Genomic DNA, 16,398 nt, shown 5'->3' on the forward strand with positions numbered 1-16,398 from the left:
AAAGCTGGCTCCATGATTTTGAATGCAGAGGTGAAAAGTTTAAAATGTAGAGAGGTGAGGTAATAATTTATGATGTTCTTTCTTTCGTTTTTTTTTTTTTTTTTTTTCTTTCTTCTATTATCTGCAGAGGCATTGCGGTGAAGGAATGTTAAATCCTGGATGTGTTTGGTGTGAGTCGGAAGCCAGATTTGAAAAGATGCTTCAGCTTTAAGCCAGCCCTCTAGTTCAATTTATATTAAACTTTGGTACGTTGGTAATGTTTAAATATAATTCAACACAAATCTCAAATTTCTTCATTTGGGCTACTCATGACGTCCCAGCGTACAAGAATCTTTGGTCCATTCTTGGAAAATGTGCATGCTGGAAAGTACCACACAATATCAAAAATATTTACGAAAGAAGAATTTTTATTCATAATATATTCATACTTGTACACAAGTAAAATAAAATGCATATCTATGGTTCCACTGCAGTCTCCATTAACAAATTAACAGCATTATTTTGGTAAATGCTACCCATATACCCTTTCTGACATTGAAATTGAACAAAAACCAGGGGAGGTAAAACATTTGCGTTGAAAAAACTAAAAAAAGCAAAAGAAAAAAAAAACAGAAGAAACATTACCCAACAAATGCATCACTTTGAATAAATAAAGGAGGGGATATCGTTTATCTTCATTAAACGGACCCAACATTCTTCAGTGTGCGCTCTGTCTTGGATTTCCTGTTGTTTCTTCTTTTGCTTCTCTCTCTCTCTCTCTCTCTCTCTCTCTCTCTCTACCTCCTTCCCTCTCTCTCTCTCTTTCTCTCTCTCAATATCTCTCTCACACTTTTTTTTTTTTAATTCCTCCGGTGGTCTGTCTAAGCACAACAGCTTTTGAGAGGGAAAAATGGAGTCTCCAAAGTGTAGCTTAGACACAGTACAGTTAAGTACATAGAGAACAAACAATTCTGGGCACCAAATCATTATATACAATAGTTCTGTGGTGTTCTGTAAAGGCATCCATTTTGTTTAATGTATTCCAACGTCCTCGCCATTGTATGTCCTCAACCACGTTGAACCAACGCGACTCCTCGCTTCTCAGTCACTGTGGTAGATGCCACTGCACCTTATGTCATCATTGTCATGAGCATCAACAATCTTGAGTTCTGTGTTTGGAGTGAAATCAGAAGTCCTAAGACATGGCTAGAGATATCCAGATGACGGGAACGAGGAGAGAGCGTAGCACTTGCAAGGTAGAACCCTGGTTTTTGGTGCACTCTGATTTGGGCTTTTTGGAGCACTTCTTTTTCTTTTTGTTGGGTGCTGTAGAAGAATCCAGACTGTCTATGAGGTCAGGGTTCAGGTTTACCATAGACTTGTCCAAAGTGTTGGACAGGGTTCCCAGCGGTCCGTCATTCTGCTTGTTAGAACTCTCATTCTTTGCTCTTTCTGTCTCCTTAAATTTAGTCTTAGACATGTTCTCTTTTTCCTTCAGGGGGTTGTTGGTGATCTGGCGGCTTTTGCCAGAGAGAATGGAGGACTTGTCATTATCTCCGAGACAACACCGTGGGATGTCGTCCTCAAGGGGATTTTCAGTGGAAGGAAATTTCCCAGACTGTGCTTTAGAGTTGAAAAGGTTGGTTTGGATTTGAGGCATTTCGACACATCCCTCCAAGTCTTCGCTTTTCAGCCGTTTCAGGTCCTTTCCAGCCAGGAACTCAGGAACGTTGCACTCCAGCTCAGAGCTGGACCCTCCAAAACGTTTAAACCAATCCCACAAGGATCTCGCCCGGCAATCACAGATCCACTGGTTCCCATTTAGGCGCAAGTACTGGAGGGACACCAAGGGGTCCATGGTCTCCCCCGTCAGGACGGTCAGATTGTTGAAGAACAAGAACAAAGACTTCAGCCTACCGAGATGACTAAAAGCCCGGGGTTGCACGTAGATCACTCGGTTTTGGTGTAGCAGCAGCCGGTCCAGATTGATTAAGCCTCGAAACATGTTTTCTGTGACTATCTTGATTTTATTGTTGTGCAGGTAGAGGAAGGTGAGGTTGGCGAGGTCCAGAAAAGTGTCATCATGCAGCGTTAGAATGTTATTGTCCTGCAGATACAGATACTGTAGAGAGAACATTCCTCGAAAAACTCCAACGGGGAGTTCAGACAGGCCACACCTGTGCAGGTGGAGCGTGTGCAGCTTCGTCAAGCCCCGAAATGCGGTCGGGCTGACGGTGCGAAGGTTGCTGTTGTCGCCCAATTCCAGCTCCTCCAGTTTTTCCAGGCCGGAGAAGGCCCCCGCCTCGATGTAGCTAATGTTGTTGGAGTAGAGCCAAAGAATGGTGAGATTGTGGCAAGAGCTGAAGCTGGTTGACTTCACCACTGTCAGCTTGTTGCTCTGGAGGTATATCCGCTGGCTCCGCACCGGGATCTCAGTGGGGATGGAAAACAGTCCTTGTTGTTGGCAGGCCACAGTGGGCCTGGGCTCACTGTAGCACACACACTTGGCAGGGCAGCTGTCAGTTCGAGGCACGAGGTTCAGCCACATCACCAGGAACAGGAGTCGCCCCCCTGCATAGACAAAAAAAACAAGCAAAAGAAAATAACAAATAAAGATGGGATCAGGTTAGGAGCTCAACAAAAATAGATCGAAAGTCACGTTGTAATATAAGCACAAGATGAGAAGACAGAGATGCCCCCGGCCAGATAATCCTGCCTGTCGTGTTGATAAAACACGGGACACATATTTGGACGTGAAGGCAGATCAAGAATGAGGACAGCTCTCATAATATCCATCCATCCATTTTCTATCGCTGCTTATCCTGCACTCAGGGCTGCTGGAGCCCATCCCGGCTGTCTTAGGCTGTAACCAGGACAAACCACCAGTTCACCGAAGGGCCAACACAGAGCAGAGAGACAAACAACCAGCCACACTCAAACCTACAACAATTTTAGAGCTATATTGTGTGGCCTGGTGAAGAGAATCCACACACAAACACACACAGGTCGAAGGTACAAATTAACACAACAGAAAGGGGGTCGGGTTTTTTTTCGCAGTGAGGTGACGCTGCACCATCACATTGTGAATTCTCATTAAGAATAATAAAAATAAAAAAAAATGCATATTGCACCCACCATCATGTTACATAACACATGACAATGTTTTGCCGAGATCCAGCGCATTATTAATCCCCCGCATAACGAGTGATTCAGCATGTATTTTAACAAGGATGCTCCCAGGGTCGGGCGATCGTCATCTTCACTTGAAATCCATTTATTTATTTTTTTTAAGTGGAATTAGCCCACTGTAATAAGACGGACATAACTCATGGAGCTGCATGAGGTTGACATTTCACATTTCACTCGCCGCGAGATCAGCTCTCCACGCCGGCCTACAAGATTGATGCCAGGGGGGCCGAGGTGGAATGAACGCTGCGGAGCCCGCACACGTTCCCTCGGATCGACGCAGAAGAAGCTCGAGTCGAGCTTGCAGCGACGGCGACGACGAGGCGGTGGCGGCGGCGGTGGCGGAACCAGACCTCTTGTTTGTGCTTGCCCCGGAGGCATCTGCATTTGAAAATGCAGAGCATTCCACATTTGCTTGCATAAATTATTTCTGCCTGTCGCCGTCGAGGAGATCAACCTTGAGCTCGGCGCAAAGTGAAGCGTGCCGAGGTTCACTCGAGGTAAACCTCGCCAGCCGAGCAGCGGCTTCGCTCCGTCACGGGTACAGTGCCTAGTGTCGGGACATATCGTGGGCGAGCGTGTGCGTGTGCGGGCGGGTGGGCACTCTGCTTCTCCGACCCCTCTGAGCATTCCGGCGGAGGTTTTCACTGCCTCTGTGCACAGGTGAGGAATCCCAGGTCTTGCAGCATGACAAGTAAAGGGGTTTGAGGAAGGAAAAAAAAAAGAAAAGAAAAAAAAAAAAATCCCAGTCCAGTGCCGCCCTCCCTTCCCTTCCCTTTTCCCTTCTCCTTCCCATTTCCCTGCAATGTGTAGCAGTGCAGCTCATCTCTGGACCTTGTTAAACGGAGCTCTGCTGTGGCCTGACAGGAGCCCTCCGCTGCACTTTCCCTGCAATCTCACCGGCTCAGCCGTCAGACTGCCACCGGAAAGCCGTCAAGACTCCCCACCCATGGACCCAACACCCCCGCCCCCTCCCCTCTGCCCCCTCTCGCCACTGCTTAACAATACCGATATTTTATCACGGCAGCACGCTCCATAGATTTCCTCCACCGTCTTTTTTTTTTTTTTTTCTCCCTCTCTCCGCCTCTTTCCTTTAGCCGCATTGCCGTCTATTCATTAGTAGGCTAGTTCCACCCACGCGTCGCACGTCAAGGCTCCGTGTCCGCGGATCTCGCCGCCTCGTCTTTGTTAGCATCCGCTGAATGACAGCGACAGCCCCGCCGTGTCATCAGACCCTTCGTTCCAATTATTATTTTTTTGCATGCGCTCGCTAACAGCACCCTCACATCTGCGCAGCGCTGATTGCATTACCGCGTTGCCACAAGCACAATACAACCCCCCCCCCCCCTCAAAAAAAAAAAATAAAATAAAATAACAGACTTGCCTTCTTCACTTGTATCGAAAACTACCGCCCGGCCGCCCGCCTCGCCTCCCCCTCTCATGACACCACTTCCAAAAGACAACATCAAGGTTTTGGAGGTGGGTGGGGATACATTCCCTATCATCTTTTGCCGGCTTTGGTTTCGACACTTAATCTTCGTCTATCTGCCGTGTCAAAACAAGGCCCTGAGCACAGCTTTTCTGTTTCAGCCTCTCTTCCAAGTGCTTTATTGTTGTACAGTAGCAATCATCACTCTGCTCAAAACCAGACAATCCCCTTTGTATCCTCCGCATCGATGCTGGTAAACCTTGAGTTTTGACTAAAGTACATTGCTTCAATGACACCATCTTTTAAGAGAAGTGCACATTTTTTTACTGTCGACTGTAACATACTGTGTCATCTATGTATATATATATATATATACATATATATATATATATATACATATATATATATATACATATATACGTGTGTGTGTGTGTGTGTGTGTGTGTATTTTGCATATTAAGGGAAATAAATCCTGTTCTTTTGAGTATTTACGTCAAGGCCTAGTTCATCTAAAATTGGTATTTCACCCATTTGCTACTCGCTCCTTCATCAACGTAAACTCTGCTAACACTTTCACATAGTCTAAAGGAATATCCACCCCGAGGATGTTGACAGTAGTCACAGACTATATCTTTCTGCACGGAAAACATGCCAGTTCACTTTGACTCAAACTCGTGATGTTAACTGCTCATATTTCTAAACCAGAATATCAACGTGCAGCTTCTGAAGATTTACAGGATTAGCAAAATGGAATATTGAGTGAAATAGTTTCTGGCGTTGAGATATTCCAGAATGTTTTTGCGGATTAAAAAATGGCACCAGACCCTCCAAAAGGGTTAAATGTTAAGTTTGGGTGAAGTAAGTATGTCAACTTGCATATTCCACTTTAGACTTAAGAGGGCGGAGTTAAAAGTCTTTAAAAAATGATTCCAGAAGAAAAAGAAATCATACTGTAAACAGGATTATTTTTAATAATACCTTTCTGAAGAAGTTTTTCTTTAAAAACACTCCTGACCTTTAATAGGAGGCTGGATTAAGGCCTCTCCTTTTCAAACCAGCAAACTCTGCCCACATTTCCTTCGGTCGATACTCTCTGTGTTTCCTGCTGAATTATTAATATATTTATTGAGACATTGCAGGTAAATCGCTTTGAGCATTACAAAGGAACGAGTGGCGAGTGATTATTGCACGTACATTATTTTTTACGCCAGTCACTCACCCCGACCAGAATACTACCCAGTTGAAACAGAACGCGGAGCTTTCAGAACCGTAGACAGATAATATCAGTCATCTGGAACTTCAAAGGTGAAAATCCTGGTAACGCTTGTCAACTGGAGGAAGCTGCTCTCAGCAGAAAGCAAAGAGATGCCCACAGGAGTGGTGAGTGGGTGCAGACAGATTTGTTTGCCTGTTGTAGGAGTGCATAACAAAGCCAGACTTCTCACTCATTTGCATATGTCCCTGGCATGTTTGCGCAAATACCACACAAGTGCACACACGCTCCTGACGACAATTTACACGGGTTGTGTTGGGGCAGCACATTTAGAAGGGCCTCATATTTATCATGGAGGCTTTACTTTGAAGGGCTGGGGACTGGGCAGGGATGGCTAACATGGCAGTCCCTTTCCCCCGCAGGCCCAGAGTGGAAGTGACGTCTCTGTCAGTGATGAATCACAGTCGTTCTCCAGAGGGAGCCCCTGGCCTCTTTCTGAAATCATACATTATTTTGTTGCTCAGAGGCAGGCCTGCATTTAATATAGTCATGATCCGTCACTGTAAGGTCATGTATCTAGTGTGAATCCAGCCATGCATGCATAAACAGTTCTCCCTCTCTCTCTTTTTTCTTTTTTTTTTTTAAACTCTCACGCCGAGTCCGTATAGAATATGACAGTTGCATAAAGCCCAATTTCTGAGGAGTCTAGGCAGCTGTAAATTACTTTCCATGCTCGGGCAATAGAATGCAATACATTGTTGCAGCAGAACAGACACACACACACACACACACACACTTGCAAAATCACAAAGTAAAAGTTCTTGTAAGATTGGAGAGAAATGAAATATATTTTTTCTTAAAAAAGGTTTTATAATTTATTTCTTCCAAAATGACCCTCAGCCTCTTCCAGAGCTGTAAACAATTTGCCCGCTACTTAGATAATTGATGATAATGTGCTGCACCCCATTCCATGTAATAATCCCTTTAATCAATTTTCAAACAAAAAGAACAAACAGTGTGTCGGGATGAAAGGGTTTGCTGCTGTGCTGTTTTTAATATCGTTGTCACTGACTGTTTAAAAGGATACCTTATGAAGGGGAATGGATTATTCGTGTTTCATTACAACTGTTTGTTTTTTCACTGTTTTTAACTTGTTTGTTTGTTTTCTTTTAGGTCCATGATTGGTGGCTTGCTCCTCTCTCTTCGTCATCTCTTCCTCCTGCTGATAATTTTGTCATGTGGTCAACTCGGCCATCCACAGCCACACTCCCCCTCTGGTCGCTTATTAAGTTCAGCTGTGTTAAGACATATTCAAATTAGTCTCGTGAAATTAAAAGCCACTACGCTTCTAATGAGAACATAATGGATGCTGTACTCTGGGATGAGTCCCGCTTCGTCCACCTGAGCTTTTTGCCAAAGCGTATTTTAAATTTTAAATGAGTGCCCTGACTTTCACTCGGGTAGAGTTTGTGATAAGTGCTACTTTTACTTTTGAAAAGCCTAAAATGAAAGGAGTAGCCTACAGTAACGTCGCTGCGGCTGACCAGTAGAATTTTCCATTTACGTTTCCTTTGAACATCTTTCTTCCCCATGAGCCGGTGGAAACTTTTATTATTAGAATAGATACAGCTTTCACTTTCAAGAGAATCACTCAACTGCAGAGGGAAATATTGGGTCGGGGCGGAGGAGGACACCTGAAGAAAAAGGTTGATCAGAAGAACTCACTTGGCTTGCTGTGGTCACTGTGTTTAACCTTGCTGTCTTGCGTCAATGGAGACTCATTTCTCTACTTCCGGCTCAATTTAAACAGAACTCTTACACCTCCGGCCATGTTTTTGTCGGTGACACCGTCCAGTCACTTCCCCTGCTGTCGTGCCTGCCTAGTCGTCATACTGGTCGCACTTGTGGTGCTGCTTAAGCCTATTTAACCTCGACTTTGCGGTGATGCGCCCAAGTGTCGTGCGAAGGCACCGACAAGCAGACAAAGACGGACCGGTGCTTGCCGCTTACAACATTGATGAGCCAGATGCCGCTATCTTAAATAAAGATGGCCACATAACGAGTGATTTAGGACACGGCGGGCCAATGAGCAGCGGCGCCTCCGTCCCTCGGAGCGGCGATATGCGGACGAGGACACAATTAGAAGATGAACAGCGGGGACAGATGAGGTCCTATTTGACACACATCTGACACAGCACTTGCCCAGGCAGATGGCTCATGAATAACTGAGGGAGCTGAAGCTCGGCAGGCAGGAGGAAAAACAGCGCCACAGTGTGTATGCGTGTGTGTGTGTGGGAGCGTGTGAGCTTGGGCTGTTCACTCAAGTCAGTGATGCAAACTGGCCCTGTCCTGGTGTTCCGCTAAACTGATCCGGGTGGACAAGTCACACGAGTCATTTGAGGAAGTCGGAACAAGCACAGAAAGTCCTATCAGTGTCCCCAACTGCAGCGCACATGGGAAAAACAACCAGTTAGTCTCCACATTTTGAGCCACAAGCCAAACATTGCATTTTTGTTGATGTCCTCACCTGAGGAGGGTGCAAGGTGCAAGGGCAGAGTCCGGACTGGACTTGAATGGTTAGGCGAATTTGCCGTTTCTGAAATCTTTGAGGCCTTCGCACAGCCAAGGCAAAGCAACGACTACATGCCCCAACAGCGGTGCCAATCTAGCTCACTGGCCTTCTGCTGGCTGACCAAGAAGCAACGCAATCCCTAGTTAATTAATCTTTCGTGACAACTGTCAGCGGCAGAGCCGTACAGCAGGAGCCCACGGGTCTCTTCCAGCATGAGTGCTCAGATCACGGCTGGCTGATCAGACCATAAAGTGTGAGCACATCAATTTAACATTGGCTTTTGCCTCCCATTGTACATCTGTGCAGTGGGAGTCGGATTTAAGCCTCAATTTATGACTGTACCATGGATGCCCAGCCTTTGGGAATGGCTTTAACTTCAGTAGCATCTGGATGGAAGTAAGCAGTGGATGATTTTGCCGAATAGGTGGGTCCACTCACTCTGCCAGATCGTGAAAGTTTTTACCACACTGAGTAGAGCCACATGAACCACATTGTACTGAATGAACCACTGTATCTCAAAGTGGGTGACACAAGTTAGCTCGTGGGTGACGCCGTACTTTGAGTCAACTTTTACAACAACAAGCTACTGGATCACCCTTTCCCTCCGACGGTCAAACAGTGCAAGTGAGTTCTGTAGAGTGAGTGAGGAGTGTTTCGCACAGAGTTCAGTCTGCAGACCTCGACCAGCCACTTTTAAGGGTGAGTTTATGAAAATGATATTTGACGTGCTACAAACCAGGTCGCGATCGAAGAACCAAACCATTCCAACTCGTGTACATTCCCCAGGTGATGGCAGCAGGTGATCCAGGAAAACCAAGTCTGCTGTCTCTATTTACCGCAATCACTTTGCTGGCATGGCTAATTTAAATGTGTAAGTGAATCTTTTCCCTTTTCCATGGAAGAAATGAGTCTCAGTTGCTCTGAATCCATAAATTAAAGTCTCCCTGTGTGGGCGAGGAGCTCAATGGCGGCGCACATTCAGTAAATTCCTCTGTTTTGGCCTGAATTTCAGCTGGCAGATTTGCAATCACATGACACTACTGAGAAGTGACAGCGGTAACAATAAGCAGCCGGCTGGTAATATTCTGTCAGTGGAAGAACGAGCTCGCAATTGGGTGGGTGGGGCGGGAGGGGTAGGGCGGGCCTGTCGGATCAAATCCCTGCTTGACTGGCAAACGACGGGAAGACAGAGTGGAAGTTCTGCCTTTCACCGGCTGCTATCGCATTACCATCGACTCCAGAGTGATGCAATGACCTCCCGCCCCACAAGGCACTCACTCAGAGTTTCTGCTGTAATATGTTCCGTAGTGTTACTCTGAGTTGCATCCTAGCGCACAAAGCTGGAACAACAGTCTACAGAATCCAGACATTTCGAAATAGCCCATTACTGAGCCAAGTACAAGTGCGAGCTGGGGAACACCTGCCTGAGGATCTTCAGCTTTTAAATCACTTCTGAAGACGCACTTTCAATGAAAAGCTCCTTCTTACAGTTCATCTTTTCATAGTTGAAGCTTATCATATTTTATTTCTTTTTCTATTGTATTGCATCAATGAAATTTATAAAAGTGTATTTTTCTTTTCTTGCAGTTTTTATTGGTTTTTCCGCCCTCTTTGCCTCTTCGCCAGCTCAGCTTTATCAATTTTCGGTGCACTCACACCATGTTGTTTGTACCCTCTTCCCAGACTTACACTTCCCTCAACACAAACGTGCCTGAGCTCAGTTACTTCCTGAACATACATTGGCATACAAGGCACAAACATCAATATAAATAAGTTCATGTTATTGGAAATTGTATATTACATACATAGTGCGAAGCAATGGAGAACAAGACGGAGGATATAACTGTCACGGGGGGGGGGTCGCATCGTCAGCAGGTCACGTCAGCATCACCGTGACTGCTCTCGCGCTTGTGTACGAGCAACTATGCTGACGCGCCAGTGCCAGGGTGGAGGAAGAGTTCCGAGCTTGAGGAAGGTGCGACTCGAACAGACTGGGATTAAACATGTTGGCATTGACTTGTGAAATCATTCAGCTTATTCTTCTCTTCTCCTGAAAACAACAGAGCTTTCACACCATCAACATTATGTCATTTAAAAAACGCTCACTCCTTTGGTTATTGCTTGGGGCCTGAGAAAAGTCCTTAAACCTACAGTCAAGAATCGTTACGGCACCTCAGTCAGCTTCTAGACAGATTGATCCTGCGTTCATGGCTGCAAATCAATAATGACCCTTATCCATCCTTCACGCTGCGGTCTGCGCTCCTGCCTTGCAAACCTCACTGCGCCCGATCAAGTGCTTTGGTTTCAAAGTTGGACTTTTAGAGGCCCGTAATCTGCTGCCCGGATAACATTCCAAGACTGAACCGAACTTGTCCGAAAGCACAGGAAAGATTGCTCCTCCACTTCTCCCCGACCATGTAACACGGCGGGAGACCATTGGTAAACTGTCCTATAAACTGAATGGAAGCATTCTCAGTGGATCACTGGCTGTTGCAGCATCACAGCACCAGCAGTTTAGATGCTAAAATGACAATGTGCTTATTTATTTTTTTTCTTCCCCTCCTTCTTCTAAATTGCATTTAAAGACGGCCGGGGGGCACGTTAGCTTTGCTTTATTGCCTCCGGAGTGGATTAATTATCCAGCCATGGCAGTGGGCCACCGCATTAGGTGCAAGAAATGGCACATATTCTTCTCAAGTCTATTGTATGGCTGGCAGCCAACCAAGCTGCCCTCAGTGCCGCTACTCCTCGCTGTGAAATGTTCCAAGGAAGGCATCAAGAGACGTGTCTACCCGTGAGGTTTCGCAAAACGGCTAAAATCCAGCTTTGCGCCCGCCTCCACATGTCACAGACATGGAACATTTTCACACATGAAACCACGTAAAATGTTTAATTTAGGGGGGGGGGGATTCAAGCTTTTTGCCAAGCAGGAGTTTGTGGGGGTGTCCAGATGCACTATGTAAGCCACAGAGGAGCAAAAAAGAAAAAAAAAAAAAATGTTATGCCCTACTTCGGTCTTATGTTGCGCTCTGGCTGCCAGCAGTGCAGTCGACTGATTTCCCCTAACCCGAGCGCATGAAGCTTTATCTTATCTACACATGGCTGGAGAGAAAATAAATGAAGGTAGCTGCTCCGGTACATGCCCCATGTGTCTCGGCGTTGCTTAGCTCTGAGGCGCTCTTTAACTCACACACACGCTAAAGACTTTAGTTTTAAAACAGCCTGCGTCTTCTTCTGGGTAATAGCAGATTTACTGTGCGTTAGGCTTGCCGGCAGTAATTCTGAGTGGATGACAGGTTTTTTTTGTTTTTGTTTTAGAGCATTGCTGTTTTGCATGGGAGGTGAGTTTGAGGTGAGTTCAAATAAGCCCCTCGAAGAAAAATAAAGAAAGGAGGAGGGATTTTGCTTCCCAGAATCAAAAGGTAATAGCAGGTTAAAGCCGTAAAGTCTAGAGGAAATGAAAAAAAAAAAAAAAGCAGACCAATCAGCTGATGCAATACTTTTGCTGCAGTTGCAGGCTACAGCCATGGTCTTGGTTGACTTGACTATTGTAGAGGCTAAGCCAAAACAAAAAGCAATCCATAAAAGCAGGAAAACAAAAACTAAAACACCATTGAGAAATGTATTTTTTGCCCTTTGAACTTATAAAAGCCTTCAAAACCTGGTCACCCAGAGTCTGGTTCAACCTGCCAAACACAGCAGATAAATAGTGGGAATGTGATGATGTTCATCTAAAATGCTTTGCTTTCTCAACTATTAAGCAAACATTGGCCGTTTGTGATGTCATAAAGGGCTTTAATACCTTGGCCATGTGTCTCCCTGAGAGCTAACTTAAGCTAATCTGCGCTGCGTGACTTTTACTGTGTGTCGTGATGTGTTTGTTTTTGGGAAGTTGAAATACGCATGTGAAAGTGAACACTGTGTGATGCATATTGTAACAGGACACCGTGGAGTCATTCTCTCTCGTCATACTTTCATAAATCTGATTCCTTGCAATAAAATGAGTGCCCGCATTTCCCTCAGTCCTGCATTAATGTAACACGGTTTCCACCGTTTGTCACTGAACTCCGCCTTGAGTGACACAAACAAAACTTTATTGACACAGGGAAGCCTTTTTTTTTTTCTGACTTACGTATTTAGATGAGTTGTTTTTTTTCAAATGGTGAGCTAATATTCATTTCCTGGCTTCACACGAGGCTCTCACTCACTGAAGCAAGACCACTGACAGCAGACATGCTCTGGTATGATGGCAAGCGTATTTCATATTCTGAAATACTTCTCGTCATCGCCCACCTTCTCCTAAACTGGTCTCCAAGGCGACACTTGCGGAAAATAGCCGTTTTATTGTCTTCCACACACAGTTGAGTTTTATACGTAGCTTTAGATAATAATGTTAACCCCATAATGTGGCGCGTCTGCCGGAGAGAGAAAGGCAAGTGACAGCCTCCACAGGTAGCCGCACATATTTGGACGTGAAGATGAGAAGACGCACTAGGGTGGTCTAAACAGAGAATGCTATAATGAGTGCTTACACAGCTGGACACAAGCATCACGCCACTCCATAGTATGCTTTAGCGTGGGCAAAAGGAACCGCCCGTTTTGCTTTCCCTAACAGGAAGTGGAAAGGATTGCAACAGCACGAAACAACAACAGCAACAACAACAAAAAGTCTTTCTGGAAGCTTTTGGGACCACAGCAGTCCTGCGTTTGGCAATGGCCTTCTTAGCCAAGAACTTGTGCTCATTAAAAAGAAACTAGCGGCTGAAAAACTTCTGCTTGTGTAAGTTACATTTAGGAAAAAAAGAAAATGTAACACGGTACATCAAACAGGCACTTAATCTTTAACCAGTGCGGACAAAAGCGACTCTTGTCTTGCCAGTAAATCTGTTTTGGAGAGAGTTTGGAGAATAGATGTGTTGAAAAGCAAAGCTGCGGTAAAGAAAAAAAAAAAGAAAAGAAAAGAAAAAGGCACCAGGGGGATTCTAAATTGCCTGCTTGTCTATTCTCTCTGCTGAACCTTGCAGAAGCCTTGTGCCGAGTGCATTAGTCACCCTCAAGGTTCCGCATTCATACATGTAAAGTGCAACGCCGAGACTCACTTTTAAGCTCAGTCTAAAATCAGTCACGACTGCAGTCGACAGACGCAGGCAGAGCGGCCGGCCGAGGCGGGAGGCGTGAAGAGGGAGGGCCCCCCCCCCCCCCCCCCCCCCTGCAACGCTGCGTCAGACAAACCACCGCGGACGCCCTGTCTTACAGCCATCATGTGTCACCCAACCTTCCTCGCTCTTCTCCGGTTTCGCAACGTCGCGCTCAGCTGGGAACGGCTAGCTGACGATGCAAACCGGCGAAGAAGGTGTCGATTAGCATCTCCGCGGCCTGGCGGCGAACCGTCGAACTCAGGAAGACAGACGCGCTTTAATGAGCAAGTGCGGATTCACAGAGGCGCAAACATTGGAACAGTCTGAACTGCTTTTCTTTCTCCGATGTTGATAGAGCGGTCAAACAAAGTACAACGTTAAACTAGACGGAGGGGACCAAATAGAGAGCACATGTCCTGTGGAGAGCTGTGTTCCACATTACATAGGAACGCACATTACATTTTTTTTTATTTCTTAACATAGTCTAAATATGGACCTAGCAGACGATGGCCAATATATGGCAATGAAAACAGAATATTAAAGCATCAAACAGACACATTTGCTAGCATGCTAATAGCATTGCGCCCATTTCTCAGGAGCACCAATGTGGCTTTTATTGAGGACAGTAGTTGTCTATTGCCACAAAGCTATTGTTTCGACAAATTTGTGTGCAAATAAAGCACGTTTGCAGATTTATTCACTCTGAATATTAAGTCAGAAAGTTTGCAATTTGGGAACCAGCTGTGTAAAGAGGTTGCTGAGCACAAATACAAATGTTAAATTAAATAAGTAAGTCGGAACTACATTAACCGAGATCGGGGGGGGCAGACAAATGTGGTTTGTGTTGAAAAAAAAAAAAAAAAAAAAAACTGCGCCAAAGGTCATACAGCGTGTCTGCCACAACAGAATCCAGGTTGCTCATTCTATTCCACTTAAACAGGTTCCTCGCTGGCGTCGCTCTCACTCATTATGCACGTGTTAAGCCAGGAGACAGTGGTTAGACCTTCAGGCTGGAGCAGTTCAGGGTGAGAGGACGTGTCAGGGGCCTTTAGAACAGAGCTCACTAAGCCGCGCCGCGAGTGTCTAGTTGGAAGAAATAAAAGGTGAAAATCGCGTGGGACGTGTAACCTTTGCCATCTTAAAGTCCGGCACATTTTAATGATGTGAATGGTGAAAAGTGTCTGGACTGAGGGTGATGAGATCTCAAGAGGTCGAACGAAACTGAGGTGCAATAAAATGAGTTTTTGGCGGCTTGTGGAGACGGACCGGCTGGATGTGTGGTTCTGCTTCTCATATGATTACACTTTGAATTTATGCACTTTTCATTTTATGTTCACACTTCGTGGTTGCTCCAATCTGACATGCTTCTATGCACATTCTCAAAAGGTAGCCATTAATTATCCATTAGCTGGTGAGGGGAAAAAAAAAAAAAAAAAAAAAAAACACGGCTGAATTTACTTTTGGGCCCAGTGCATGACTCACCAGACACACAGTGGAAATAATGAGACATAAAACATAATCTGCCCACAAGCCTGCGTAAATAAGAGCTGGAAGAAGAGAGGCGTCCGAAGATGGATGGAAAATGAAAAATCATCAAAATAAATGCATTATGCATGTGACTGTGAGAAAAAGTTTACCAATTCTCGCCGGTCTTCTTGTAGATCTGTCTGTTTAAGACACGGAGGCAACCCTAGAGGTATGTTGACCTGGAAAAGACAAACCCGCCCCATCCTTTTATCTTCCGAGTCAGTTTCCTACAAGCAAATGCACTCCAGCCAGTAACACGAGGGCGGGTCCTGCGGCTCTGCCCCTTCGAAAGGGGAGCCGAGCCTCGGCTGCAGTGTTTTGCTCACATCGCAATGGATGTTTTTCAGAGACCTTGCTCTCCGAAATAGTTGCTGTCAGAGGGATATGTTGGGATTTGTTGCGCAAGGAAGCTATCGCAAAAAAAAAAAAAAAAAAACTGAAAAAAGACCAAAAAAAAAAAATCGGGTAAATATTTCTGGAGGCTGAAATACTCTCGGCGAAGCTCGTGTAGGTGGATATTTTGACATTAGCGAGGTATAGGATCTCGCATCTTCCACTGCCCCCACACGAGCATCTGATTCATTCTCTAGCTGAGACCTTCACACTCACACCCAGGCGAGTGAGAACTCTGGCTTCCAGGCTAAATCTGGCTGCCCTCGGTGACACAAACAGTATTGACTGTATATATTGAAGCGCAGCAGCGGAAACAAACTCCTCCTACCCCCAGCCAAAAAAGACCCAATACTCTCTGTAGTTTCAAGGCAAACAACAGCGACGGGTAGAATTGTGATGAGCTGTCAGCGAGGTTTGCAAAGTCTGAATTACAAAGACATGCACCCACCCCAACTCAACTTTTTCTTATTTGTAGAGCAAACAAAGGAAGTTGGAAAGGAGCGGATGAAGAATAAAATCAAGGAAAAGATAATCCGGGCTGATACCAGGCGAACAAAGGAGGCGATGCCAAAGGCCAGTGGAAGACTAAGCCTCTGCACTTTAATGTCAAGGGCAGCGGGGCGCTTGTCACGAAAGGTTAGCCGGCTTTTCAAAGTTGACTTTCATCGGACGCTTCTCCAAACGCAGAGCGAGGCACCGCCCCGCTTTCACACGTGCGCTGATTCCCTCCGCATGTTTGTGGAGGTCACCGGGGACGGCCCCTATTTGCCAACGTGCACATCTTCCCGGTCTCCGGTAAGCCAGTATAGCTTTCATGTTGCCGGCAGGGCGGAGGAAGAGGGTGTTGAAGGGGCGGGACTTGAATCAGGCGGACCAAAAACGTGCAGCTTGTGCGCCTAAACTACATAAATGGCACAGAAATTGGAATAGGCCGATGTTCCACGAACCATTAGCGGCGTAT

At 45.6% G+C, this 16,398-nt stretch overlaps 1 protein-coding gene across 2 annotated transcripts in view; it reads right to left on the reverse strand.

The window, feature by feature from the left end:
• Nucleotides 1-389: 389 nt before the first annotated feature.
• Nucleotides 390-16,398, reverse strand: part of rtn4r (reticulon 4 receptor) — a 48,853-nt gene continuing 32,844 nt past the window's right edge. The window contains exons 2-3 of one of the 2 annotated variants that reach the window (XR_012926606.1): nucleotides 828-2,550; nucleotides 390-780 (exon numbers count right to left, since the gene is read on the reverse strand). Coding sequence is in view for 1 of the 2 variants with exons in the window: in XM_076025723.1 (XP_075881838.1) it covers nucleotides 1,175-2,550 (1,376 nt within the window). In the remaining variant the exon portion in view is untranslated. Of the gene's footprint in view, nucleotides 2,551-16,398 lie in introns of both variants that reach the window. The other variant, XM_076025723.1, reaches the window with a different exon arrangement.

This window comes from Nelusetta ayraudi, unplaced genomic scaffold, assembly GCF_046127955.1.
Source record: "Nelusetta ayraudi isolate G7.1 ecotype Tasmania unplaced genomic scaffold, CSIRO-AGI_Nayr_v1 ptg000018l, whole genome shotgun sequence".
Taxonomy (NCBI): Eukaryota; Metazoa; Chordata; class Actinopteri; order Tetraodontiformes; family Monacanthidae; genus Nelusetta; species Nelusetta ayraudi.